Here is a 27,772-nt window from a genome sequence, read left to right on the forward strand (position 1 = left end):
TAAGTGTTGTGGCAGGAAAACCACAGCAGCTAGTTTAGCTTCATTCATTTCTCTGTTTGTAAAACAAAGATGCTCATTATTAATAATTTGTCACTGACAGTATCCTGCGTAAGTGTTGAATTTTACTTGTTCATGAACTGCAGGCATGTACACATGTGCAAAATATACCTACCACTTTGTCAAGTCCCATTTGCTGTTACAACTCATCATTCAGTGTTGTCTGTTTCAGAAGAGGAGCACAGCAGGTGTTGATAAGGCTAAGTTTGTGTTAATTAATACTGTATTTTTTGTTCTGTAGGTATTTTCTCAGTGCTCAGCTTGGCATCTGAATGTACTACTCTTGCTGCTGAACTTCCCAAAGTGTCTTATGTGAAGGCCTTAGACGTGTGGCTGATTGTTTGCCTCCTCTTTGGGTTTGCATCATTGGTGGAGTATGCAGTGGTTCAGGTAATGCTAAACAACCCAAAGAGAATTGAAGCTGAAAAAGCCAAGATTGCCAAGGCAGAACAAGCTGAAGGAAAGGGTGGAAACGCTGCCAAGAAGAACACTGTGAATGGCACAGGGACTCCTGTCCACATCAGCACTTTACAGGTAAGAGCTGCCAAGCTGTGTATGCAAAATCAGCATTATCCTATATTAATGTAGTTCCAGAAAGACACTGCTATAATAGTTTTGAACAATACATAAACTTACAGGTGGCCAAGATGCTAAGAACACGCTGGTAATTAATGGCTGGCCATCTAAGCAAATGGTCCCTAACGATTTGGTGTCAGATGTGCTAAATGAAATGTTTATTTCTTTTTGATACTTTAGTACCGTACTTGTTGCTGAGCTTTAGATAAATAAAGAAGCAAGCAGATTTACAGTTGCTCTTTTTCTTTTAATAATAAATAGCAGCTGTCAAACTGTAACTATTGAGAGGACAAGACTTTCAGTCAGTATTTGTTGAGAGCGTACTCAAATATCAGCATCTCATTGCTTTTCTTGGAACAGCCACAGCTGCACTGCATTGCATGTAAAGAATCTCTACAGCCAGGGATTCAGAAGTCTTGGCATTTGTAAATAAAAGACAGGTCTGTTTGTCTGTCAGACATTTCATGCATTTCTTCTGTTGCTAGATGGAGTATGGCTAAATTGATCAGAGCTCATTCTATGAATAAAGATTAGTTCAGCATCATAGCTTAGGCCAAAGTTTTCTGTATAACCCGAGAGTTATCAGACATCCCAGGCCATGTACCCTCAGTTCTGTGGAAGAAAATACATGATGCTACAATATGTGGAATATGAATGTGTCTTACAGTTTTCAGTAGCTCTACAATTTAGATGTATAGAATAAAGGTATTTGGCCAGGATAGCAGAAACCCAGCCCTAGTGTAAAGCTGGCATTGCCTCCTTACTAATTACCCCCAGGTCAGAGAAGCTGCTGATGGCACAGAGCAGTGCACTTGACTACCATGATTCTCATCTGATAGAGCCTCCTAAGAACTGTTTTGGCAGACAACCAGATTCAGCAGCAAGCGGCATGGGAGCTTGTCCTATCCAGGAGTATAAAATGATGACTTTTGTCATCTATGCTATCATGTCATATTTTAATCTTTTTTTCCAAGAAGGTAGGTTTGAGTGCACAGTTTATTTCTAAGCTTTGAGGAACACTAGTTATGATAAATGACTCAGAATCACATAAAAAACATTTGTCTACAACTGAAGCACTTCCCCCAAAGCAGTGCATTTTATTTTGGTAAGGTAAAGATATGACAAATTTCTCACAGCTTAGTGTTTGGATCACTGAGTCTATTTTTGGACGTTATAAATAAGCAGAATTACTTTTAGATTTGGAGCATCTCTAGGATACTCGAGCATCTAGGATACTTAGCATCTTTCAAACAAATTATACATTTAAATAGATAAGCGTGACTTTAAGCCCACATGTGCATCTGTAGATGCACACTATCCTATATATTTGAGCACTATAAATAACTCAGCTGAAAGCTCCCTCTCTGCCCTAGCTACTGCTTAGGAATACTTTGACAGTTCTTACCACTGGAAGGCTGTACTACTCTTCTAAATCAAAATAGTTCTAAATCTTTCAGTAGCTCTGACTCTTAATCCAAATCTAGGTCTGCCCCACAGCATTTGGCTGGCTCACATACAGAGTTAGCAACGATCGAGTAAAGAATGCATTTGTCATGTGGCAAATATGCAAGGGAGGGAAATATTAAAGAAACAGATAATGGAAAAAACTGTATATTGAAAGGCAGAATATGAAAGCCAGAGTGCTGTCCCAGAACGTCAGGAGCTGTTTCTCATCAGGCTTGTGTTTGAGGAGAGAACACATACTGTGATAAATATCTGGAAAGAGCAGAAGTATTTGAGGATGTTCTAATTCTTTCCTCACAAGAGTCATACAGAAATCTGAATGCACCAAGTTCATGAAACCAAGGTGATAGTAAGGAAAAAGAGAGGGCATAGCTGTAAATTTCACTAGCTGGATTTGAAATTGAATGAGGCTCAAAGATAAAGCCAACAGGAAAGATCTGGAAGCACGAGACTCCTAGTGGGGAAAAACAGAAAGCATGAATGATTGCATTGCCCACATGAAGCACTTCGTTACTGTGGGATATTAATGAAGAGGTACTGTAATAAAGCCAGAAGTTGTTAGAGGGGAATCAAGTTTATTTCACTTCACAATATGCCTATGTTTCATATTATTTATGAAAACAAGTCAAAGCAAAGATCATACTTAAATACTTTTTAATTGCTGGAAATTTTTCTGTACATCCTAAAAATTTGCAGCCTGATGCCATTTGTAATGGAAGGTGAGGAGAAGAGGTCCCTTGTATCAGAGCCTGGCGATATTCCCCTGGAAATTCTCAGCTGAAAGCGCTTCCAGCGCTGTGTCATGTCAGGAGAGTCAGTGATAGTGACTGATGCTTACCAGCAGCACTAGAGAAGATGGCAGGATGAAAACAGTGTTCACAATTTGAGAAAGCCCCCTATGGATGCATAGCTTATTTTCTTCTCTGCCAAGTCCTGGATACTGGCTGAAGTAAAGCTGTGTGTTGCAAACATACGCCAAGCTCCAAAGTTTCTGACTCATGACCCCTGCCCAGCAAGAGCCCTTCAGAGATCAATGCCATCTTAAGCCCAGAGGTTTATCAGTGTCTGTGTGAGTAAATTCAGTGGGTGCATTCTGGCAAGATCACCCTGAAACTGTAGGGAAAAAAATAGAAAATTCAATAGAAGCAGTTCTGCTGATTTTGCTAGGAGCTGTAAAGGCTAGAAGACACGAGAGCTATTTGGCTCCTTGTACATAGAGACTGCACATAGCTGCAGTTGTAAGCAGAGGAGGAAATTGTGCAGCCTGGTGGTAACTGCTGGCACTGTTTTTTTTACTGGGAATCCTCAGAAGGAGTTTGAGTGTGTTTCCTAGCAGTGCAACATCATACATGATGAGAACAAGTAAAAAGGGAAATGTCTGGAAGATGAATCAGTTTCTTTTTTCTTTCACTGGTGGCATTGATTACAAGGAGTGATTGCATGGTTAACTATAACAACACCTTTCCACTGCAAGTCACATTTTCATCAAGCCCATTTCTAGAAGCTGTCCCCCACAGGTAATGCACTGATGACTGAAGTGAACATTTGCTAAAAGAATAGTTCTGGCAGGTGATGAATGGGTCTGTGCAAGTGGTGGTAATAGCTCTAAACGTAGTTATTTTTTAAGAGAAGTAGTGCTATTGCTTGCCTTGTCTTGTCTGAGCTGCCTCTAGGCTCTGAAACCTGATATGCATCTTGTTCATCTCTAATTGATTTTCATTTATAATATACTGGACCATTGGTGGTGACCTGTGGTGACCTGATGTTCATATTCTGTGTTTTCCCTTCAAGTAGTACTCTAAACTCAGATTTTTCTCATAGAGCTGCCATAAATCCAGTTGGCATTTTATCTTGTGTGGAAAACCACAGGCTACAGTCTATTTTAATAGTTGCTGACAGCATTTCAGGTACAGGGTAGGTACTTTCTGCTCTAGTGAGTCACGTATCTATCCTTAGAGATAATTCAGAACACGGCTGCAGAAAAGCCCTGAGCAATCTGCTCTCGCTGACCCTAATTTGAGCAGGGGGGCTGGACTTAGATGATCTCTGGAGGTCTCTTCCAACCTCAGCTAGGCTGTGACTGCGTGATATTTTGTTTTACTTTTCTGCTAGTGGGGTAATGACAGTTTGCAGATAACACAGTAATATGGATTGGGATAGCAAGTTCCTGCTGATGGCAGAACGGAACACACTCAGTCTGAATACCCACTAATGCTCAACAGTCATTACTTCATTGATGATCTAAACCTATTATTATGCTGAAAGCAAGAAACCAGGTCAGTCTTCAAGTGCAAGAAAGATAAAGTTTGTTGCAGCTACTCTTTCATCTGGTATGGAGGACTCTTGCACAAGCAGGACCAGTGACAGATGTGCATGCCAAAAGAGGTTGGGTTCAACAGAAGAGAAAATTCAGCGGCAGAGAAGAAGTGCTGTGTAGGGCAGGGAGTGAAAGCTTTGCTACAGTGGGGAAGCACTTCAACCTTCAGGACTCGTGCTGAGCTTGAGAGGCTGCTGCTGCTGCTATCTCATGTTTGAAGATTTGCCAGAAATCTTTGACAGTGCGTTTCTCATCTCATAAATCCTTGAAACCAATTTATGCTTCATTCTCACAGAGAAAGAAGACTTGATCATGGGATGAGCAGTGAAAAGTCTTTATTCTATTTGCACAAAACAAATTTAGCTGAGTTCTATATTTTTGGTGTTGTGAAAGGACAGATTTTACATATTTGAAAATCATTTCTTTTCTCATCTAGCTGGAAGAATTTAAACAAAAAATATGAATGATTCTGGTGAGCTAAGAGCATTCAAAACAGCTATAGAACAGAAGGAAAGATAGAGTAATTGTAAACAAAACTGAAGAAAACAATTGAAAACGCTCCAGTGACTGAAAACTAACTCAACTACAAGCATTTCTATTCTATTCTTAGTGGCAAAAGGAGATGCTGATAGCAGCTAATGTAACTTGAAATCCAGTAAATGTTGGAAATAGGTAAGAAAAAGATACAACAAGAAAGACAAAACAAAGAAACTCAAAGGCATATAACAATGCAGATATATGGTCAGCATAACTGAATCATGGAATCATAGAATGGTTTGGGTTGGAAGGGACCTTTAAGATCATCTAGTTCCAACCCCCATGTAATAAACAGGGACACCTCCCACTAGACCAGATTACTCAAAGACCAGGTTGATCGAAAGAGCAACAGAAAGTTATTCTACATGTATATCAACAGGAAAACAAAACAAAACCAAAACAGCAGTAAAAAGAATATTGGTCCATTACTAAAGACAGTCAAGGATTAGCAGAAAAGACAAAAGTGTTGATAAAATGTTCCAGTTTTCTGGGATAAAGATGAGTACATCCAATCAAACGATGAACTAGTTTCCATTGACAGCAGGTAATGAGGATGTTAAACAGTAGCTGTTCAAGTCAGACATTTTGAAACCAGGATGTCAGGTAAAGTTTCCTCTAAGATTTTACACAGAACTGGTCCAGGAGTGCTGTGGAATATAAATGTTGATTTTTTTAATAATAAATCCTTTTAAATGGGGGGGGTTCCAGATGACTGTGAGAAGCTAACTTTGTTCCAGTACTTTTAAAGGCTGGGTGACATAATTTGAATGATTACAAGATGGACATCAATCAGTGGAAAATATTAAATAGATCACAGGGGGCCGAATAATAATTATTCATAATTATTAATTATGATTAACTTACTCATAATTCATTTCCCTATTTGCTAGTACTTTAAAATGGTCAGTGAAATGAAAGGTGATCTTCACGTTTATTTATTTAATCAAATGGTATGATTTTTTTTCAGAGATTATCATTTTGTTTGGCAGAGGTAATCGAATGGAGGAATGAAACTGTGAAGAATGTTTGGCTTTGTATGTCAGCATGATTACATCATCTGAATTGTACAAAGTCAAGGTTAGATTTGTTACCGTCTGTAAGTACCAGCAGTTAATCAGGCTACGTATGGTCATGCTTCATGACTGAAAATTGAAGCCAAATAAACTCAGGTTAGAAATGAAATAAGGCACATATGTTTGTAGAGAACAAGGTCGTGGAAAAAAATCTCCATTTGGGATGTTTTTAAAGGAAAATGTAGTGTAAGTGATCCAGGACTGCAGCTGTGGGCAGCACCCGCCAGCCTAAATTTTGGAGAAGGTGAGAATGGGTCATTGCAACAGACCTTCTGGCATCTGGGAGCCCTTTTTAGATACTTCTGAGCTGTGCACCAGCCATACCAGACCTACTTTAGGAAGCCTATCTCTGGTGGGAAGTGTGGTACAAAGCTTGTATTTGGGCTGAGCCTCAAGAGAGAGCCCTGGTGCCTTTCCCTGCCCTTCTCTGCATCTATACTGGCAGGAGAAGAGCAGCTCCAGGCTCTGTCTTGGATGTGGCACTCACTCCCTTTTCCCCACACAAATGCTTCCAACCCCAGTGCTATGGATCTGGGACCCTCCTGCTGGCCAAGCACAGGTCACTGTGCTGAGGTAGGGCAAGAAAAACAATAGCAAATCCTTTCCAAGGCCACATTCTGTGTCAGCATGAAGTTGAAAGGTTATAAGAGATGCAGGAAGCCTTTAATTTTACTTTGTTTGCAAATCTTTGGTAAAGTCTTTTTGACTTACTCAAGTCCCCTACCATCATATTCCACAGATACTGTCCGTGTAATCTTTAGTAGGTGTCATGAGTATCATTACACTTTCTAGCACAGTCAGGGTTAATTAAATGCACTTAACCTACATTTAATATATATTACTTCACTTGGTTTAAAGACAGCTGTGGGTGTGAGCAACAGAAATATTGGAGAGCTGAAGGGGTGAATGGAAAGAAATTAAAAAATATGTCCAGGCAGCAACTGAATTAGAAAATAGAATCGCACTGAATTGTGTGAATGAAAGACTTTTTTTTTTTTTTTTTCTTTTTTTAAATATAATACAAGCATATGCTTAGAAAAGAAAAATTGGGGCCAGGTTTTACTCTTACAAGAAAAATTGTGTCACCATGATAAATCAGCTGGTACTAAACTAAGCAGGGCTCTGTGTGAATGTGTTGTGAGCAATCTTCCACTTGTGAGGAATAGGTGACCTAGAAGCTGTTCCCTCAGCTCTCCTTGCAAGCAAATGAGAACTGACTTGTAAAAGCCTCTACCAGAACACTTCTTAGAAATTGGAGTGGGACAGGAATATTCCACGTTGTCTTACGAGAGCACAGAGACAACAGTTAACATCACTGAGTTTTACTGTTTTACTCTGATAGTATGAGGAATGGACTGTAAGTTTTCAAATCCGAAAACAAGTCTCTAATTCCTTACACGATTCTGTTTCTCACAACATATTAACCTATTAAACCTATTAAACCTATTTCTCACAACAATATAACCTATTAAATGTTACCATTTTTGACTATGAGGAAGTGTGATAAATAAGGAATGAAGGAACAGTATTCTTTACTTGAGTACAGAACACTGCTTCTGGATGTCAGCTCCTTGAAGACGGGCAAACAAATTCAGCAACTTTTATACATAATCTTGCTGTACAATCATGGGATAGCTGTCTTACTTCTCTTTTATATGAACCGTAATCTTGTTTTTGTGGTGAAGCCCGCACCTCAGTTTTAGTGTATTGCTTTTGAAATAGACTATTTTCCTAATAAATATATGTCTGGCAAACCTGGGGAGGTTCACTCTTGCTTGAAGCAATTCTGCCTTGCTTCTCCTCCACCTTACAGAGAGTCATCACTGTCAGCAATGGGAGTGAAAGCCCCAGCCAAAATTTAGATCTCTACCTGACTATCACAGCTCTCCTAATCAAGGATAACTTGTCAGTTGTCATAGAGAAGCCAAAAATATTCTTCAAGATATTTTTCATTCATTCATAAGTCTGGTACTGCATTCCATTCTGATTATTTTAATAAGCTATGAAATGTGATAATGCAAATATCTCGAACCATCAGACTGCAGAAAACCAGAGGTGGAGGGAGCTGAGGCTGAAGGCTTTGTGATGGGGAGAGAGGATGCTGGGAACACAAATGGGGAGCTTTGGGGAGAACTGAGTTCAGTGGATCAGTGATTCCAGGAAGCTCCAGCAGTTATCTTAATGTCACTTGCTTCTGTATATCCCCTGGTTGGTGAGCCAGCTTGTTTTTCAACTCTCAGATTATTTATGTGAACAAATGGCATTATTAATGATGCTGTTATGTTTCTTTTTTTTTTTTTCTTTTTTTTTTTCTTTTTTTGCTGCTTTTTGTACTGCAAATAAAAGGAAATGCTGTGAGAGAGATTTACCAAAATCACACAGCACAGAGCCTTGCAAGAAGTCTTCAAATTCCTTCAGGCTACCTAATAGTGTGAGATGATCCTCATAGAGATTTATTGTGTCTAAAATAGAATCTTTCTAAAATCCAAGGAAGGGAAGATCAGAATTTTTTTTTTTTCCCCCAGAATGCTTATATATATATATATTGCTCTCTCTATATATTGCTAATAGACTTGTAGAATTGTCTGCTTTGTGGGAAGGGGAGATTCACCTGGGGATACCAGTTGGTGCAGCAATATTTGAACCCAAGAACACTGACAGAGCTGTGGGAAAGACATATATTCAGCTGTTAATTTACATTTTCCAGTGACTTCCCAGATATCAATGGGAAGTACCTGGAGCGCTGTCACATCCTGGTTACCTTCTTTAGAGAGGTGTCAGTGACTTCCAGTACAAAGAAGGTGTCTTTTCACTTCACGAGGTTATCACCCAGGGTGAGATTAACAATCTTGAGCTGGCTAGTATGTAGAATCAGGACAGATTTAATAATTTGTTGATCAAAATCTGAATTTTAGAGCTAATTCTGAGCATCCGTGTCTCAGGAAAAAAAAAAAGAAAAAAAGAAAAAAAAAAAAAAGAAAAAAAAAAATAAGTAAGCATTGAATAGTGTCTTTCCTGCAGATTCATCAGCAGAGAATCTGTTTCCAAAAATATTCTCTACTAAAATATTCTCTCCTCTTCTGTCACCTTAAAATGAGGGCGTCTAATATAGCAGGTTGCACAGCATGAGGCACCTTGTGCATGAAAAATGACACAATTATGAATGTTTGGATTAGTTTATATGATTGACTGATGATGCTTAAGTACTTTATAATGCAACCATTCAGCAAATTAGGCTGATGTAATGTATCCCTATCAACAAGTAATTTCCTGTATGTTTGTTTGCAGTGTTCTCTAGCATCTACATTAAGTTTGTTAATGAATTATGGTGAGTAGAACGTGATTTCCTTCCCTCTTTATTTCATAGGTTGGTGAGACCAGATGCAAAAAAGTTTGCACTTCGAAATCTGATCTGAGATCCAACGATTTCAGCATTGTTGGAAGCTTGCCAAGAGATTTTGAGTTATCAAATTATGACTGTTATGGGAAGCCCATTGAAGTCAACAATGGGCTCGGAAAGTCTCAAGCCAAGAGCAACAAGAAGCCTCCTCCTCCCAAGCCTGTCATTCCATCAGCAGCAAAGAGAATTGATCTTTACGCGAGAGCACTGTTTCCTTTTTGCTTCTTGTTCTTCAACGTCATATATTGGTCCATATATTTATGATGAATCTTTTATTTATTTTTTTCACCTGTAAAATATATCCCATTTCATATCCCTTCCCTGTCATGAAGGCCGACGTGTGAAATTATTTGCGTTTGCAAAGCAATATGTTGCATTTTGATGCCATGCGATTGTACTGAAAATATGGCATCTGAAATTTGAAAGCATGACACTGCAATGTCTGTGCTTCTACCAATGTTGTATATAAATGTACAGCATACATCTTGCTTTAGGAACATATAAAAGATAATGCATACGACATTATAAAGCTGAATAACTCCCTTCAGTTACTAGTAACATACAGAGATTTAAAGTGTTTCTGATAATGAAACTGATGTGCACGTTGAGTATTATTACAATCAGTATTCTAGTATATGTAGTATTTAAAAGCTTTTCTGCTGACTTTCTGAGAAAAAAAAACACATCTTGTTATTGTATAATTTTAGATGGCACTGGTGAAGAAAAAGCTAAGTTGTGAATCCTGTTATTTAGACGTCGTAAGTGAAGGCAGGATTGAATAAGCTGATCTTGTCTATGTGGAAAAATGAAGGTCAGATAATTGCTGATTTTGTAATCAAAATCAGCAGTTTTGTAAAATTTAGGGGGAAAAAAAAAAAGCAATTGCATCCATCAAGCAAGCACACTTCAAGAATGTGTTAGAATATGCTGACTATTAAGCATTGTGCCCGATTTTGACTCTTATTTCCTTAGACACAAGCTAGATGTGTTGAACAGTCTTCTTTCTAGACTGAAGGTATCAGGAGTTTTGGAGAAACACCACAAGATGCTGTTCAGTGTCTGTTTCTATTATACGTTTTTACATTGGTCTGTTCTCTGGCTCATCTTCTCCAGTGTCTTGCAAGCCTACAGCGAAAAGTCACAATTAATTTTTTTGTTGAATCTGATATGTCTTACTCATTTTGCTTTGTTTATCCTCTTGAAAGCCCGTGGTTTAAAGAAACTATTTGTTTTCATGATGAAATCCCTTTTTAACTCTAGTTACACATTTTCTGTTTGCCTTTTGTAGCACAGATGATCTGAGCTAACATCTAGCTAGCTACAAGTCCAAGGATCTAAGTCTGTTCAACACACATGAATTCTTACGCCTGTGTGTTAATTGATGACTGCTCTCCCCAGTTCATTTACTTGGCTGCTACTTGTTGGAAAATAAGATCCTGTGCTTGAAATAGTTTGATTAGGGGCTGTTCTCCATTTTTTTTTTTTTTTCCAGAGAAAGCCAGAAAAATGGATTCCCCAGGGTGCATAGGGCAGGAATCTGTACCTATGGTCTCCATTGGTGCCACAGTATACTACTCTGTAAGAGCAAGTAATGAGGTAAAATACATTCAAATGAAAGCTGCTTGTATGTAAGTAGTCCAAGTTGTGTATGTTTCCTGAGAGCACACAGAGACTACATCTTCAGCTCTTGACAGCATACTGTAGAGAAACATGTTTCCACTTATAAAACTGGGGCATAAAAAAATGTAGTTGAAATATGAAAATAAGACAGCTCTTGATAGGTTGGCAAATCATTAAAGGGAATATAGATTGTTGGAAAGGATTGGATTAAATACCCAAAATATTCCATAAGGTAAAAAAACAGATAAATTCATATTTGTCATGCTGCAGTTCTATTACAGAATGCGTTGAGCCAGAGGGAGACAAAGGACTCCTGTCATTCTCGTGTTGCTCTCTGCCACGAGAGCATTGTGGATGTACAACGAGCCTGTATAACCAGAAGGTTGAAAGTGGAAATATAAAAGGAGAGAATTAGGTCACACTGGCTTCACTGGGCACCTGATGGATCTGTTAAGAGTGGTTTTCTAGCCACTGCCACTTCATGATCAACAGCCCAGTACTGGTTTTACATGGAGCCCATGCAACGGCTGTATTTCATGTTACTGCCACCTAAAAAGCATGGTTGGCCTTCCATCTTGGAAGTTATTGATGGTTGTTGGCGTAACATCTTTTTTGTGACACAAACTACTGCAGATGTCTTTTGTTCCTGCAACTTGTGTTTGGGCAGAAGAGGTCTTTTGTTCGCAATAAGGTTGCATGCTTTCATTGAGCTTCCTTGCCATTTTCTCTTGGAGATTTTCTTTACTAGGCAGCCAGAGTTTGTCCTTTGGATTTCTTTCTGATGAAGAGGAAATGGAAAGGAAGTAAGAAATGTTATGGAAGAGAAATAATGAATTCCCCAGTGTTGAACTGGGGGAAAAGTGGTTATCACTGAGGTCTAGTACGAAGTTTCAGAGTTGAAAAGTATTTACAGAATTGCTAGGGACCTTAAGAAGCAATAAGGATAACTCAAAGAGAGGAAGGGAGGGGTGACTTTTATACATACATCAGAGTGCTATATTTATAGACATTATTTATTCTCATACTTGTATTTTTTCTTACAGCATTGGAAGGCAAGAAAACAATTATATGTATTGGAAATTATATGACTTTTGGAAGATAATTTTCTTGTTAGAAATGTTATTAAATGATTCATCTGTAATTAATGTCCACATTTTATCTGTATAATCACAATTACAGATTTTATTGTTAAATTAATCTTTGTTCCTTCTTGCTTTCCTGCTTACTTGATGGGTTTCGTGTTTTATCATTAAAAAAAAAATTAATAATTCACTGTAATTGCTTTCCAGCTCAAACAAAAGGAAGGAAAAGGAATGTGTACTATTAAGATAAAGGCTTTTCATTCATTACAGCACAAAGACTTAAGGACAGAAGCAAAGTTTAATAGCAGTTTTTAAAAAACAGTTATCAACTATAAAGTAGTAATATTTCTTACTCATAAAGATAATATTGCAGTTTTTGAATTAGCTCAGAATGTATTAACTTCTCCTACCGAACAGTAATAATTGATTTATTTTGCTTCTTTCCTCTAAAGGTCATTGAGTTTTGCGTATCACATCGCATTGTGGTCCTCCAGCACCCTCTAGTTGTAAAGTTCTGTCTGTTGACTTATTTCCAGAAAGAGGTGCAAGTATAAGACTGTATAGAAAGTATGGAATATTACTTGATACTATGAAAAAAAAGCTAATTATTTAAAAATGGTTGGACACAAAATCAGTGGACAGCTATGGAAACCTGCCATGCGGTATGGTTTAAAAATGTAGGAAATAAGACATTTGATTAGTAGTAGAGGTTATGAGAAGCTTATAAAGAGCACGTTGGTAACTGGATGATGTGGTCATGATGTGTGAACAAACTGCATGATTCAAAACTCTGTTTCTAATGGAGAGACCATCTGTGTTTCAACTGGCATTTGCTTTATGGTCTCCTCTTGGCTGTTAGGAGAGTTTACAAATTTCTGTTCTACCCTTAGCATAAACCTCAGTATCTTTTGGTAATAAAGCATCAGGGGGTAGCACACTTTCCTTCAAAGCTTTGGAAGCGTCTTTATAGGTCAGACTTCTAGAACTCTTTAGCAGGAAGTGCTACTTTAGATATGGATTAATCCATTACTTAACTTCATCCAGAAACTGTAGCTACACAATAAGTAAGGATGTGACCTGAGCAGGTTATCAGCTACTGTGCATTGATACTCTACCAGGATGTGTGGGGTGGACTGTGGTGAAGTAATTTACTTGGCTCTCAAAGTGTGGAAATCCATACCTTATTCTGTGGTGCTGGTTAGATTTGTACTTGATGCCCAGTTGTAAGAACAGCTCTGCCAGTGTTTTTGGTCACTTCCTCTTTTTTCAGTCTTCTGTTAATTCTGTCTGAGATAGTATATGTGAGCAGTGTATCTTTGGAGTGAAGAAATGATTTTCTGTGAGTGCAACTTACCGACCACTTAGAAACATTGCCAAACAGGTTTCATTCTCCTAAGTCTTTGGATCAATTTGGTCTTGTGTGTGGGAACTGCTGAATCACAGCCTGAACCTCTGATTGACCACCTGAGGTGAGCCCTGAGTCAGTCCTGGGAGCACAGGTGAAGGCAATTCTCCTGTGCTATGGGAAGGAGTGGAGCCTGGCTGCACCTCTCCTAGACCTATTTAAGAGCTGACTGCCAGCAGGGAAGGGTCTCTTGTGGAGATTGCTCTTCTTGAAGTCTTTTCAGTGAGCCCAGGACAAGGGTAAGCTTTCTAACCATTCTTCTTTGGGATGGTAACTTGTTTAGCCCAACTTTCCTGTATATTTCTTAATTATAACATCTTTATTTTCATTGATTATACATCTTGGAAACGGAAGACTTTGACTAAAAAGAAAACTGATTTAACACTCTGTTATTCATTGAAGAGAATGTAACGTTGCCTTTTGGGGCAGTTCAGTGGGCATGACCCATGAAGATTGATATGCTTGTATTAGTGTTTTGAAGGAAATACTGATAGCACATACCCTAATTTACTTTAAAGTATTTCACCCTGGAGTGAGAAGATAATTCACTTAAGAAATCTGCCATAAATATTTCGGTAATTTATGCAGAGACTTCATAATACAGATGAGACCATTGGTCTCTTCTTCAATTCAAGCAGCTTACCATGGCAGTTATTGAATAACTTGTGCTGAGGATATTTGTAGAATAGATAACAATAAATTATTTATTTCCAGAGAGTGCAGCCTGAGTGTACGCAATGTCAAGTGATTTGTCAGGCTGTAGAGATAACTGAGTGCTGAAATGAGTACAAATGTGGTGTATAGGGCAGATAAGGGAATGTTAGAACACCATTACTTCATGCTTTGGTGTGCTAATTCTGGGATTAAAGATACAGTTGAAGGAAAAAAAAAAACAACACTGAAATTCAGGTACGGAGAGATTAAAAAGTACTTTTATTTGTGTCTACAATTTAATTTTTCTGGATGTAGTAATAATATGGTATAGTGGTTGCCTTCTTTTTATAAAAATACAAAGAACTGCTTAAAAAAAAAATATATATATATCATCTGTGGTGCCAGAAAGATGCAAAACCTAGTTCTTTCCATAGGAGGGACCACGCTGGAATAAAGGAGAAATAAACTCCAGTCTTAAACACATAAATTCCCATTGTTATAGTTATGTCTCTAGCGTTGTAGAACATAGCTGAGCTGCTTGCAGCATGCCCTTGCATTTTGGCTTGGAAACTTGCATGCCTGTCCACCTCTTGTAAGCTGTCCTCACTCCTTCAGTGGCAGTGGTAGGCATCAGAAGAAAGACACGTGACTCTTCTGAAATGTTGCTGAAAAACCTTCATTGCTATGAATGCATCTACTCTGCAGTCCCTGGAACATCTGCAGCTAATGCAGGCTTACCCAAATTAACTTTAAACTTGCTGCCTGGGGACTGCTAGCAAAGCAGCCATGGCAACACAAGCAGAGGTGGGGAAAGCCTACCTGCTGGTGTGGGAAAACAATCAGAATTGGTGTTAACCCCCACACAGATTGCTGCTGCCCTGGCTGCCCTGCTCAGGCTTAAAGTCAGCTGATGGGGGTGTTCACCAATTCATGTCTGCGTAGGATAGATGAATCCAGGTGACGCACGGTCGGGTGGAGCTGGATTGTTTTCTTTTGCTGGTGATGTGAGAGATGCTGCTGTAAAATGTGCGTCTTGATGTCACGAAGCTCTTCTGTCATATTTAGCTTCATGTTCTGACAACGGTGTTCACTGGTAGTGCCAAAAATGAAACTCTTCGTGCTGAACCAACGCAAGTGTAAATGAGTGAGTGGGATTTGGCCATCTGAGCATGAAGGAGGTTGCCTGCTGCATCTTACTCATACAGACTATCCCTGAAAAGTGCCATTCTATTTAAAGCACTAATGCTGGTAATGATGATTGAATCATCATCTTAAAATCACGGTATCCCAAAACATCCCAAGATGGATGGACCCTCAAGGGTCATCGAGTCCAACCCCCAGCTCCACACTGACCACCCGAAATCCAGACCTTATGTCTGGAAGTGGTATTCTAATGCTCCTTGAACTCCAGCAGCTTGGATCTGTTCTCACTGCCCTGGGCAGCCTGTTCCATGCCTGTCTGCTTCCTTTGAGCAGCTGTAGCTGCCATCAGGCCTCCCCCTGGCCTCCTCTGCCCTAGGCTGTACCTCAATGGGACCTCAGCTGCTCCTTGTATGTCTTGCCCTCTGCATCTTTCTCCATCTTCTTAGTCCCCATCTTCTTTGAATACTTCGTAATATATTTTTGTCTTTCTTTTGTTGGGGCTCCCAGACCTGCATGCAGTGCTCAAGGTGAGGCAGCACAGCACTGAGCAGAGGGGAAAATCTCTTCCCTTACCTGGAGGCAGTGCTGAGCCTGATGCACCCCAGCTGGCAATAAGCCACAAAACGTGCTTTGAAAGAAGGAGCATGAAGGCTGTGGAGTAGAAAGGATAGGGTTATGAATAACTGTTTTCCAGGCTGTGGGAGTAGATCAGTTATTTTTTCATATGCATCTGTGCATGCCTGTTTCTTTCCATGAACCACAGAAGGAATCATTTTTCACTTAGGAAAGCAAAGTCAGGAGGTTCTAGGGCCCTGGAAACCTTCCTGAGTGTAGCAGATCAAGCTGCTGTACAGCTGCCCTCCACCAAGACCCTCCAGCTACAAGAGACCCTCCTCTAATGGTACAGATTGCAGGAAAAATACCTGCTGAAGCTGCTCATGCTGAGAGGAAAAGCTTTGCGTTGGCAGCCCCTTGTTTCTTCTTTCTCTGCAGCATTCCTTGTGATAATCAATAGCACCATTTAGCTTTTTTGTTCTGCAAAGTGCTCCTTTCAGCAAGCCGGCCTTGTTTCCTCATCCAGACAATTCTGCTGTCACACCAGCATCTCATGATGTCTGGGCAAGGATTCCCACATCAACCTGATGGAGCCCATGAAGGCACACCAACTCTGATGCTCAGGAACAGATCAGTGATGACAGATGGCAAAAGGCTTTCTGGGCTTTAAAATTTTAATGCCAGCTGCATCGTGTCATTTTAGCTATGTCCCTTTAACTTAGAATATTGGTTTATTTGGATAATAACTCTCTGCATGCAATGTATTTTCTAGTTCAATGTATTGGATCATGAGTTTCTTGTCCAAAGCAGAATATGCAAGAAAAGTAGCACGTGTGACTATTTTAAAATGTTGATTAACCTTCAAACTTGATTTTTGACCCAGAGGTTTGGGAAATATATTCCTCAGTGTTTAATAAGCCCTACGCTGTCACAACAGATTTATCAGTGTGTCAAGCGGGCTCCTTCTTTCAGATTCATTTGTTTGTTTCTTTGACTCCCAAAGGCTGTCACATTGGGAGACATTAATTAACAGACTGGCTATTTCAAAGGCATGATGCTGGCAGGAGCTGGCTGTAAAGGCTGATGTCTTTGACCGGAGCCATCAACTTCTGCTTTGGATTAAGCTACCTGCTTGTGCTGCAGCACTTTTTGGGTTGCTAAACCTTCTGGAGGGGTTTCAGAGTCAGGTGACTGTGGAAACCATCTTCTTCTCAAGACAATGCAAATAGCATACAGCATGCACCGTGAGCTGTTATCAGCTTCATGGAGTTGAGCTTTAATGTTTATCTGCTAATACTTGGTATTTTCTAGTTGATTCACCGAAGAGTAAAATTTATTTTTAAAAAAAAACTTTCTCAAATGGAAAGGCACACATACATAACAGTAGCAGAGGGTTGCATCGGCCCTCCACAGCCAAAAATTAAAGTACTTGCTTGTTTTCTCTGGACTTGGAGCTCCTCCTGTGATGCTAAAGCCAGGAAGGCTCCAGAGCATCTACAGCTGTGTGAGTGCTTGCGGTTGCTGTACAGGAGCACGGCGATTAACCCCCGTGTTTTGTACTGCCTTGTGTGGCTGCATGTGCTGCAAACAGGAAAAGAAAAACACAACTGAGCCTCCCCAACCCTGTGCCTCAGCAGTGACATGTTCATCACAGTTGCTATTTGACATTCTTCGCAACAGAGAGGCACGCTGTTGAGAACAATAACTGCAAAAGCACCATAGTAATATTCCCAGGCTCTGCAGTTTCACAGGAGCATTTTATACCACTCTTGTGGAATTCTGACCGTTAGGAATTTCACCGTGGGAGACTTTAAACAGAAAATCCGTATCCAATTTGGTAGCACTTTATTATATCATCAGTTACTTACAAGCGTGCTTTATTTATCGTGTGATTCCATACTGTTCCCATTTCAGGAACAGCGTTTTAAAATGGGAATTTTTCTAAGCCTGTGAGTTGTTAAAGCATGCTATAGTTTATCCTATCTTTTTCCATGGGAATATAAAAAGGAGACAGTGTATTTTACATTATTGTGCTCTTGCAGTGAGTTTACTAGTCTCCATGAAGAATGTCTTGATGAAATTAAATAGGTGGAAAAAAAATTCATGGAGTGTGCAAATGAAACAGCCAGGAAAAAAATCCATTTATGCAAGACTCACACTGGGAGACTGATGAGCTTTGACAATTGGAATAAATTATTTTGGCTGGAAGGAGATTCCATCTTTTCAAGACAGGACAGCGTGAACCTTACAGTAGTTTTCTGTTTGCAACAGAACAAAATAGCTTGATGGGAGCAACCAGGTAATCTTGTCCAGAGTGACCTTCTACCTGTGCCATGTAGCATGCTCCCCTGCAATGTGTGCTTCCTACCAGTTCAGGCCACGTGACTGCAGCTGATGAAGTGGTGTTGTCTTTGGCTGAGCAGCACAGCTATTGCTGCTGGCTGGCATGTGGTGCATGACCAAAGGCACAACAATAGCCTAAGTCTGAACAGCTCTACTCTGAAAGTCCCAAGTGAGGGCCCATAGCTAAGCAGAATGCCTGGTAACTAAAGAGAGGGCTCTCTCCCCAAGACCTCCTGTGCAAATCTGGCTATCTATTTCCTTTATTTTTTTTTATTTTTATTTTTTACCTTCTGCTGCATTGACTAGCAATGCTACTTTCCTTTCAGCTAATGGCCTTTTGTTTAGATTGGCCCTGCCTTGCTGAAAATATTCTCTCGCTGTGTATTGTACACGGCCTTAAGGCACTACTGTGATGCACACAAGGACTTTTTATTTTTTATAATTAAGAATAGTTGTGGTCATAGACGATAGTAATATCCATATCTGTCATCCTGTAGTCTCAACATTTCTTGAGGTGGTCTGCCTCTGATTTTTGGTGCTTGATGTTCCCCATCATTTACGCTGGTTTTACTGTGTAATTATTTTGCTTTACTCTCAGAGGAGAGTTGAACTCCCTTTATGTGTGTGTTCCTCCCTTTAATGTTACTCCTTCCTTAAAATAACCAAACAGTCCCTTCCTCAGATCCAAACTCTGCAGAAGAATCTGCAGAAAGGGTGGTATATTCTAAAATGGTACATTTATTAGTTTAGAGTTAGGTGTACACACACATGCATGTCCATGCATAGTACAGTAGCATTCTTAGGAGTAAGAAAATGCACTGTCAGTATTTACTGACTGAATGGTACCCTCCTTTTCCATTTTAAATACTATTGTCTGACAAGTATTTTTGAAGTACATCAACATTTTACTGTTTTTTTGCCAGCCTCCTGCAAAATAAGCCATCCCTTCCCATGACATTGAGTCAGCTATGTGGGCCAACAGACATGGAACCACAGGCTGGAGAAAGTCCTTCAGTTGCACATTCAGAACAAACGTTGTGATGTGTAATGTAGTCAATGGCTCCTCCTTTTTAAAGAAAAACAGTGATTAGTTAGTATTATTTTACCAGGCTGTTAGTACTAGCAACGTTCTATTGCAGTTCTAGTTAATTACTAGTTAATTACTAGTAGAGAAATGACTCTCATAAACAGGGTAACAGAAAGTATGAACGTATTTTCTGAGGTTAGCTCAATCCTTGAGATAGGAATGCTAGGTTAGGTGATACAAACTCTCATTTATAGGACAATAAATCCACACCAGTGCAGATGCAATCATTGAGGTCTGGCTTGTATGCAAGAAATTAAAAGTAAATTCAATTCATTTATCTTAATCACAGTTAGCTTGCTGTCTTCTTCAGATGTAGGAAGCCTAGCCTCAAAAGAAAAGCTTCCAGGAGCCTGGGGAGAGTGATGATTTCCATCCATTTCACTTTGCTGCTGTTCCATGGGATGCTGTTGCAAATGATTATCCATAGGTATCACACAATTGTTTGTCAACAACACCAAACTGTCTGCTGTCCTAATGAGGTGGTGTATTGAGATGAGTTGTAATTAACATAAACAGAAAGTAATCAAGTGATGAATGGAGAAAGTGCCCCTTCAAAATGTAACATTCTGGACCACGGCTTTTTAAGCTGATGCACTGTGCTGTGTATGCTGTCCTGTGATGAGGGTCTAGGAAGCTAGGAAGCTAGACATTTAAAAGTGCTGAGAACCCAGCTATCTGCACGCATCTTTGCTCTGCATACATCTTGTTTGGTCAGTGCAATTAGCAAGCAGTAAGGTGAGCCTCAGGTTAAATGGCAACCAAATAGACACTGAGAATGGCCAGCAGTTAATCTCCGTAACTTTCCTCTGTAACATAAGTGAAGTTTCAGTGAACACAAGCAGCATAATTTGCATTGTTTTTGATTATTGGTAGAAAATGCATTGTAAGCTCTGCAATTAAATCCTGTATTTGAAGCAATCAAGCAATTAGAAAAAAGCTGTTTTCTGTGCGTTTACTGAGATGTAGCTCTAGTCCTAACTGTGGAATTAAGTGCCTCGTGAGAACTGCTTGTTTTCTTTACTATTTTATTTTTTTTCTGCTGTAAAAACTTGACATTACCGCTGCCTTCTATCACAACCAGGAGGTTGTGTATCACTGGGAGGACATGCCCATGCAGAGGTGAGAATAAAAATATCTCTTATCTGTACTGTGAACTAGTTCTGGGGCTGAGCCACTGGAGGGGTTCTTGGGAGCTAAAAATAAGCTTTGGTTGAGCAAAAGCTCTGCACATCTCTGCGATAACTCCAGTGGGCTACTTCTTGACAGAACTATTTTCTCGGAAATTATTGATGTCAAACAACTTAACAGGGAACCCAAAGGACATTTCTGTTGCTTGAGGTTCATAAAGATAAGGGTGAGATCTGATGTCTCACAGAATGGTCTTTTAATTGTAGTTCCTAGTTTTGATAGGCTTTCTAAAAGAATGGTATAAAACGCCTGCAGTGGGTTATTGAACAAAAGTATCTTCATATCTGAGGGATGTTTTCAGAACAAAGGAGTTATCATGTAGTCTTGGGCAATTCCAGCTGTTCTACCAACTGAATTTATTTTTTAATTTTGCTAACTGCTCAATCACCACAGCGTAATTTCTGCAACATCATAACTTGTCTTTCACTTATTTGTGTCAAAAACAAATTCTTCTAACATTTGCCAGAACCATTTTGGTTGATATCTTGGCTCTGTCTGGGCTGATATCTTGATATCTTTTTTTTTCTGTTCTTTTTATAAAGCATAATGGAATGCTTGATTGATCTGCGTTTAATTTCTTACTGTAGCTTAAGCTTTTATTTTCCTAGTGACATAAGCTGTGACAAAATGATCGGGTGATTGAAGCAACAAAACCAGTGTTTAAACTAAACCCTAAACATGCACATCTATATTTTTAAAAGAAATACCATGTTTTGAGTGCCTTTTTGTCTCACTTTTAGAAATGTGCATGCTCACAAAATAAAATACCCATCTTGAAGCTATTTATAAATTAATCGATGACTTAATTTTCTTACCTGAGGACAAATAAAACCATATTACATTGCCAGCTCCATATGAACCGGTTATGCCCGTGACTAGTGGTCTCCATACACATGCCTGCACACCTTCTGGTATTACCACAGGGCTCAGAACGGTAGCATGCAGGGAGAAGAAACAAAATGGCAGTTTCACTTGCTTGGTGACTGCAGTGCATTTTGTTCTGGGTGGCAGTGCATGGAGCAAAAAGGCTGTCTTGCTGTGTTATGTTTCTCAAGAGGCCGGTAGCCATTCCAGTCACCCATGCCCTGCTGAGCATTCTGAAACTGGGCATGCCCTCAAGAGAAGGGGGTGGCACACAGCCCCGTCCCCTTCCCAGCATGGGCTGCAGGCCCAGCTGGTCTCCAAGCCAAAGTGGGGCCAACAGCAGTGTGGTTGCTGCAGCCCTACTTGGTCACGGAGCTCCTGGCCTTCAAGCCCTGTGGGGAGGATGGAGGAGATTCCACAGCTTTGAGTCCAGACAAAGTGAGGTAGGTAGGAGAGATCTATTCGTGTTCTGTGGGATATTAAGGAAGGCTGTTCAAAAAGGAATTCGACTGAAAGCTAAGAATTAATCTGTTCTGCTGTTGTTGAAAGCATCTTTGCAAAGGTTGTTTAAACGCTACCCTCAGTCCTATAAGAGGTCACAAAACATGTAATGGTATGTCAGTAATACTGCTGTCACAATGCAGTACTGCTTTCAGGACTTCCCATCCCTAACTGTTTGGTCTTCAGGAGCTACCTTTGCCCAGGCGTGTTATAAAAGGGAGTTGTGTCCTAGGTTCTTTGACTTTGTCAAGATACCAGTTTTGCAGTAGGCTCAAGTCCTGAAAAGATCACCTGATTTTTCCCATGTTTCCAGGGTAGATAGAGTAGGCTTGTCTCTTATGGATAGTTTTTACAAATGAAATGCTAAAACAAGAATGTGCTGCCTCCATGTTGAGATGATCACTACACAGGCCATTTCCCATGGCCTGGTATTTGTCCACTACTATCCTTGCTTGAAGTACTGCCTCAGCACTCAGTTCCTAAATGGTAGAAACAAATTCCTACTGAGGATAATGCTGAGTGCAGCCATCAGAAATATTTGAGCATGCATATACAAATGTGTTGCTATCAGTGGTAAATATTAACCTTGCTTTCCAGGCTGACAATATTTTGTGGGCTGGGCGCTGCTCCTCACTGGTATGCTTTGGGATTCTGAAGATGTGAAACCACTGTGGTGCTTGCTGGTGATTGGTGATAGCTGAGTAAAAACAGCTAGCTGTGAAGAAATTGTTTCTGTTGTACAGAAAAAGGGCCCCAGTCACAAGTGAGAGAAAAATGAGTAACAGAAGTGCATCCTGGATGTCAGTAGAGAGTGGTCTGTGATATTCTTATCGGCTTGTGTTTTCCTTTAAACGTTTGACTGTGTGGTTTATGAACTCAGAGGATCCTAGATGGAAAGCTTATTTGAAAACTCCCATACCTCAGCAGATCATGGTCCATCAGCGTATGAAATCCTACATCTTTGTCAGCCCCAAACGGTTTTTCTTTATGAACAGTGAGTGATGCGTTTCTCACAGGTGACAGAATGGATGCAAGGCTTAAAGAGGAGTCGCGCTGATTAAGAGCTGACCTGAAGAATGGGTGTAAGGTTCATATTTCAAACATAGGTGTCAGTGTGGAAAAGGAATAAGAACATGATGAGAATAAAAAGCAAGGCTACGCTCAAGGCTGGCGCTGCTGATGGAACAGATGGAAAAGGTGGCAGATGAAAAAGCGAGGATCAAGGCTGACTGTTGCAGTCTAAAGGAAAATATACAACACATTTGAATTAGCTGTACTCCACTAGGGAAATGTGGACGGTAATATCAAAATAACATGAGAGGAAAAAAGATTCTAATGGCAATGTTTTGGAGAAACAGATGGAAAGCCAGGCAAGGATAAAGACAGCAAGAAAGAAGAGAGGTGAAATGTAAGCAGAAAATAATCAGAGCAAGAATAAGAAATGTATTCCCTGGGACTGAGACGAAGCGATGGACACTTTCTATCCCACTGAAAGGAATGGGAAAGTCTTGGCACTTCTAAAGAGAAGGCTTTCCAGACAAGAGCTATAGGTTTTGTATGCATAGCCTAATCTGATAGGGTTCCTTTATTTTTTCTCTGGAGTCTCAATAATGCCATTTGCTATAATCTCAGTAGGAAAAACTGAAGTAATCCATAGTGGATTTTCTACACACACAGATGGCTCTACACGTATGGGATTTCATCTGCAAAATAAATTTAACATTTCTTGCAAATAGCAAGCATGGAAGTAGCTCACATAAATATAATGAATAATAATAAATCCCAATTCACTATAAATTCCTCATATTTGTTCAGCTAAGCAAGTAACAGCGAAAGCTATGCAGCAAAAGGAGTTGAACTTTCCTGATTATCACTGATTATTTCACATTATTTATACCACTGGATAGAGAGGTCTACTTTCACTGTCAGAATTGCATCATAGGAGTTAGCATAAGCTATTTCTTAGTGCCAATCATCACCGAGTTGATGTACTGTTAATGAGAACAGGACATGTTTGTTAATCAGCAGAGGAAGCAGAATGAGCACGGGAGATCAGGATGTACTTTTTATTTTTAAAAGGACTCTTGAGATACAGCATGAGCATATGGGACTAAACAATTTAAGGAAGATTTGGAACTCAAAACTTTTGTTGGTATTTGCAGAGGTTTTTCAGATCTCAAAAATTCCAAAGACAATAATTTTTGTGTAGGGAAGAATTTCTCGGCCAGCCGTACAATCAAAGGGTTCGTATGTTTCTGCAGCATTTTGGCATCCTGCAAAAATGGCATATTCAAATCATTTTTTTTCCTAATAAACATTTTTAATGTGAAAATTATCCTAGGCATGTAAAACAAACAAGGTAAGGCCAGATGGGGCCACCATAACTGTTTAACCTGAGCTCTTGCCAAGCATCTACTTTGCACGCTGACGTATGTACTCCACAGCCACTGCTGACAGGTAAGTGAGCACTACATGTTTCTGACTTTGAGGCTAAAATTTCCCCTTCTTGAGTAATTCCCAAGCTTCTGTCTATGCCTTCTGTGCACCTGCTGAAACATGAATGTTTTCTTGAACTGCGGCCCCTGTCTCAGCCGGGTCTGTGCCAGGATGAATCACTGAGGATACGTGTTCCAGATAAACTCCTATTTATTTTGGACTAGTACATAGCTTAGCCCTTTTAGCTTCCTCACCAGCCTGTGCTGTGTGTTCAGATTATCATCTATTGGAATCTACTAGATCAAATACAGCCATTATCATATCCCCCACTCTTCGCAATAGGTAGTAAATCTCTCCCAGACCTTCTATGAAATCAGGATGAGGTACTTAGCCTTTTTAGGAGGTTGACATCTTATTACTGGATATCTGGCCTCCTGTCATCTGTCTTTGTTTTCATTGTTATTGCACAGCTATGTTCCTTTCAACAAGTGATTGATGCTTATTATTAACAGTTCCCTTGCTGATGCTTTGTTCAGATTCTGAACTAATGCATTTTTATATGAGCTTTTATTGTGGATTTAGAAGAATGCATGTGAAAATATCTGATTTTACTTACCTCTTGCTGGATTCTTTTGCTTTTCTGGTGAAAAAAATTATTGAATATAATTTTCAGTAATGTCGTCTGACTTTTATGTGCAGCATTAATGAGTATGTCTATTCATAGTACATGATCATAAATTATTATCAACTGTAAATTCCTTTTTTCTCCATTGCCCACTTGTATCTTTTCAATTAGCATAGGACTTTAAAAAAAAAAAAATGGACTATTGAAGAAAGCTTTATTTTATCATTAGCATTTTTCCTTGTTAATAAATTCTGGTTAAACTGTTTTCTTGCTGATTCACTAGCCCATGCTGTCCTTTTGGAGTTACTCATCTCAGTTGAAAACTTCTATTTTCTGGTATCCCAGCATATGGCCACGTAACTACCAAGTTGACATTCTTTTTTTCTGCATGTTCTGACATGGCAATATAAACCTGGGGCATTAAACACATATGTGGACACACACACACAGTTATTTAATGGAAACAGCAAATCAACTGCCAGACTGGTATCAGCTGTGACTGATTACTCACCACAGATAAGCTGTACAAAACAAACAAACAAAAAAAAAACCCACCCAGCTGTAATTGGTAAATAAGTTCCTACTGTGGTCACTTTTACATGACCTAACTGCTACCTGATGTTCTGTAGGTCTCAGATTTGACTCAGGTGAGTTTGCCTGCCATGTAGTGCCTGCTGCAGCGGGATCCAGACTCAGTTTGGCATTGGTATGCAGTCTAGGAGAAATAATTAAATCATATTTTACTACCTAACCAGCTAAAACATATATCACCATGAATTATTCTAACAATTTCTGACAAAGGTCTCGATGCGCATGTGGAATAGCGCTGTTCTTTAAAATACAACACAATGAACAACAAAAAAAAAAACCACCAACCCAGCTGTGAGGTTTAAATCCTTTCCATACCTGTAATGGCAATTAGTTCAAAGAGTGGGAGTTTTGTAAATTTCAGCTGGCACCATTCTAGCTATGTTTTAAAGAATACTTAAGTTCATTATGCAGCTAGAATGTGAATTGGCATAAAGGTGTTTTTTTTTTTTCCTTTTCTTATAAAATATTAAAATACAATATTCCAGCCATGATCTTTGCTGTATTTTAACCTCATTTGGTATGCATAAGGGGACTCTTCCTTACCCAGACTCGGATGAAAGGAGCTTATGCTTCTGCTCGAACTGTGCTCCTGTTAAAGGAGATTGGCAACGCGACATCAAAGCATGTATTAAATGTGAATACCTGTAAATTTAATTGCCTGACTGTCTAAATGCAAGCCGTTCTCTGCCAGCCACCGCAGCAGCACCGCTTGTCTTTATTAGGATCATCACATTCTCAGGAGAGAGAGAGAGATAATGACAGAAGCGCAGACAGAAATTGGTACCAAATTGGTACCAGGTGAAACGACTCGAGCGAAACTAAATTAGCGGTGGGCAGAGGGCCTCAAAGCGCCTGTTTCCCGTGTAATGTCGTAAGGACATCCGAGTGCCTGAAGCTTTGAGACCTTCCCCGTCTGTGCAGAGGCTCAGGACGATTCAATGGCAGCGACGAGGAGAAGGAAAAAAAGAGAAACCGCTGTCCGCGGTGCTGAAGGCCGCGGCCGGCGCTCGCCGTGCCCGCGCTCGGAGGGGCGGGGCTGCGGGGCGCGCGCGCTCCCGCCAGTCTCCCTGCCCGCGCAGGCGCGCCGCCGGCGGAGGGAGCGCGTGTGAGGGCAGGGCCGGCCCGGGAGCGCTCAGCAGTGGGAGCGCAGCGGCGCCGCCGCCGACGGCACGCGGCCACCCGCCCCCCGCTTATTTCCGGAGCCGGGACGAAGAGTAGAGCGGCGGCGGCGGCTCGGGAACGGCGTCTCCCGCTCGCGGTGCCCGGCCTCCGCCTCGCCTCCTTGCGCAGGGTCGGCTCGCAGCCCCCGGCCGCTCGCCCAGGAGCGCGGAGGATCTGAGGAAGGAAGGAAGGAAGGAAGGAAGGAAAGAAGGAAGGGCCGTTTCTGTGGCTTTGTGGATGCTCTCCTTTTCCTGGAAATGCAAAAGATTATGCATATTTCTGTCTGCCTGGCTCCCGTGTTGTGGGGACTGATCTGGGGGGCCCATTCCAACAGCATACAGATCGGTAGGTGCCCGCGGCCGCCTCCCGCGCCCCCCGCCCCGTGCCCTGCCGGCCCCTCCGCCTGACGCGTGTGTTTGCCTGCAGGGGGGCTGTTCCCGAGGGGCGCCGACCAGGAGTACAGCGCGTTTCGGGTGGGCATGGTGCAGTTCTCCACCTCCGAGTTCAGGCTCACTCCCCACATCGACAACCTGGAGGTCGCCAACAGCTTCGCCGTCACCAACGCCTGTGAGTACCGGGGCGGGAGGGGCCGCCGGCGCCGAACGGCTGCTGCAGCGCCCGGCCCGGCCCCGGTGAAGGTGGGCGCCGGGTCTCCGTGCGCCCCCCGGCGCCGGCGGAGCCTTAAGATGGAGCCCGCCGCCCCCGCCGGAGCGCCGTCAGCCATCTTACCGCGCCGCGTCGCAGCCCGGCACCGAGGCCCCCGCGCGGAGCGGAGCGGTGCGGGAGAGCGGTGCGGATCTGCCCCGGCCCCGCCTCGGGCGCGGCCGCACGCGTGCAGCGGGGAGCGGAGCACGTGCGTGGCCCCGGGGAGCGAAGGGCGAGGGGAGGAGGGGGGCGGGGGGCGTGCGGCTTGCCGCTCTCGGGGCCGGAGGCGGTCCGCCTTTCCCCGCTTCCAGCGGCGGCGCGCTCGGCGAGGAGCTCGCTCCTTTCCGGGCGCTGCAGGGCGAGTTTCCCTGTCCTCGTACGGGGTGCTGAAGCCGGAGGTCGGTTGTCAACCTGAGCGTTTTCCTGTTTTATCGCTCCTCCGGCTCAG

General features: G+C 41.2%; 2 protein-coding genes across 3 annotated transcripts in view; both read left to right on the forward strand.

The window, feature by feature from the left end:
* Positions 1-9,688, forward strand: part of GLRB (glycine receptor beta) — a gene marked incomplete at both ends in the record, with an annotated part of 43,380 nt that extends 33,692 nt beyond the window's left edge. The window contains 2 exons of the mRNA XM_079534890.1: positions 299-591; positions 9,392-9,688. Of these exons, the coding sequence (XP_079391016.1) occupies positions 299-591; positions 9,392-9,688 (590 nt within the window). The remainder of the gene's footprint in view (positions 1-298; positions 592-9,391) is intronic.
* Positions 9,689-26,936: 17,248 nt separating this feature from the next.
* GRIA2 (glutamate ionotropic receptor AMPA type subunit 2) overlaps positions 26,937-27,772 on the forward strand; it is a gene marked incomplete at both ends in the record, with an annotated part of 86,043 nt that continues 85,207 nt past the window's right edge. For both annotated transcript variants that reach the window (XM_079535090.1, XM_079535091.1), the window contains 2 exons: positions 26,937-27,024; positions 27,106-27,246. In XM_079535090.1, coding sequence (XP_079391216.1) covers positions 26,937-27,024; positions 27,106-27,246 — 229 coding nt within the window. The remainder of the gene's footprint in view (positions 27,025-27,105; positions 27,247-27,772) is intronic.

Source organism: Tetrao urogallus, assembly GCF_951394365.1.
Source record: "Tetrao urogallus genome assembly, chromosome: 4".
NCBI classification, from domain to species: domain Eukaryota; kingdom Metazoa; phylum Chordata; class Aves; order Galliformes; family Phasianidae; genus Tetrao; species Tetrao urogallus.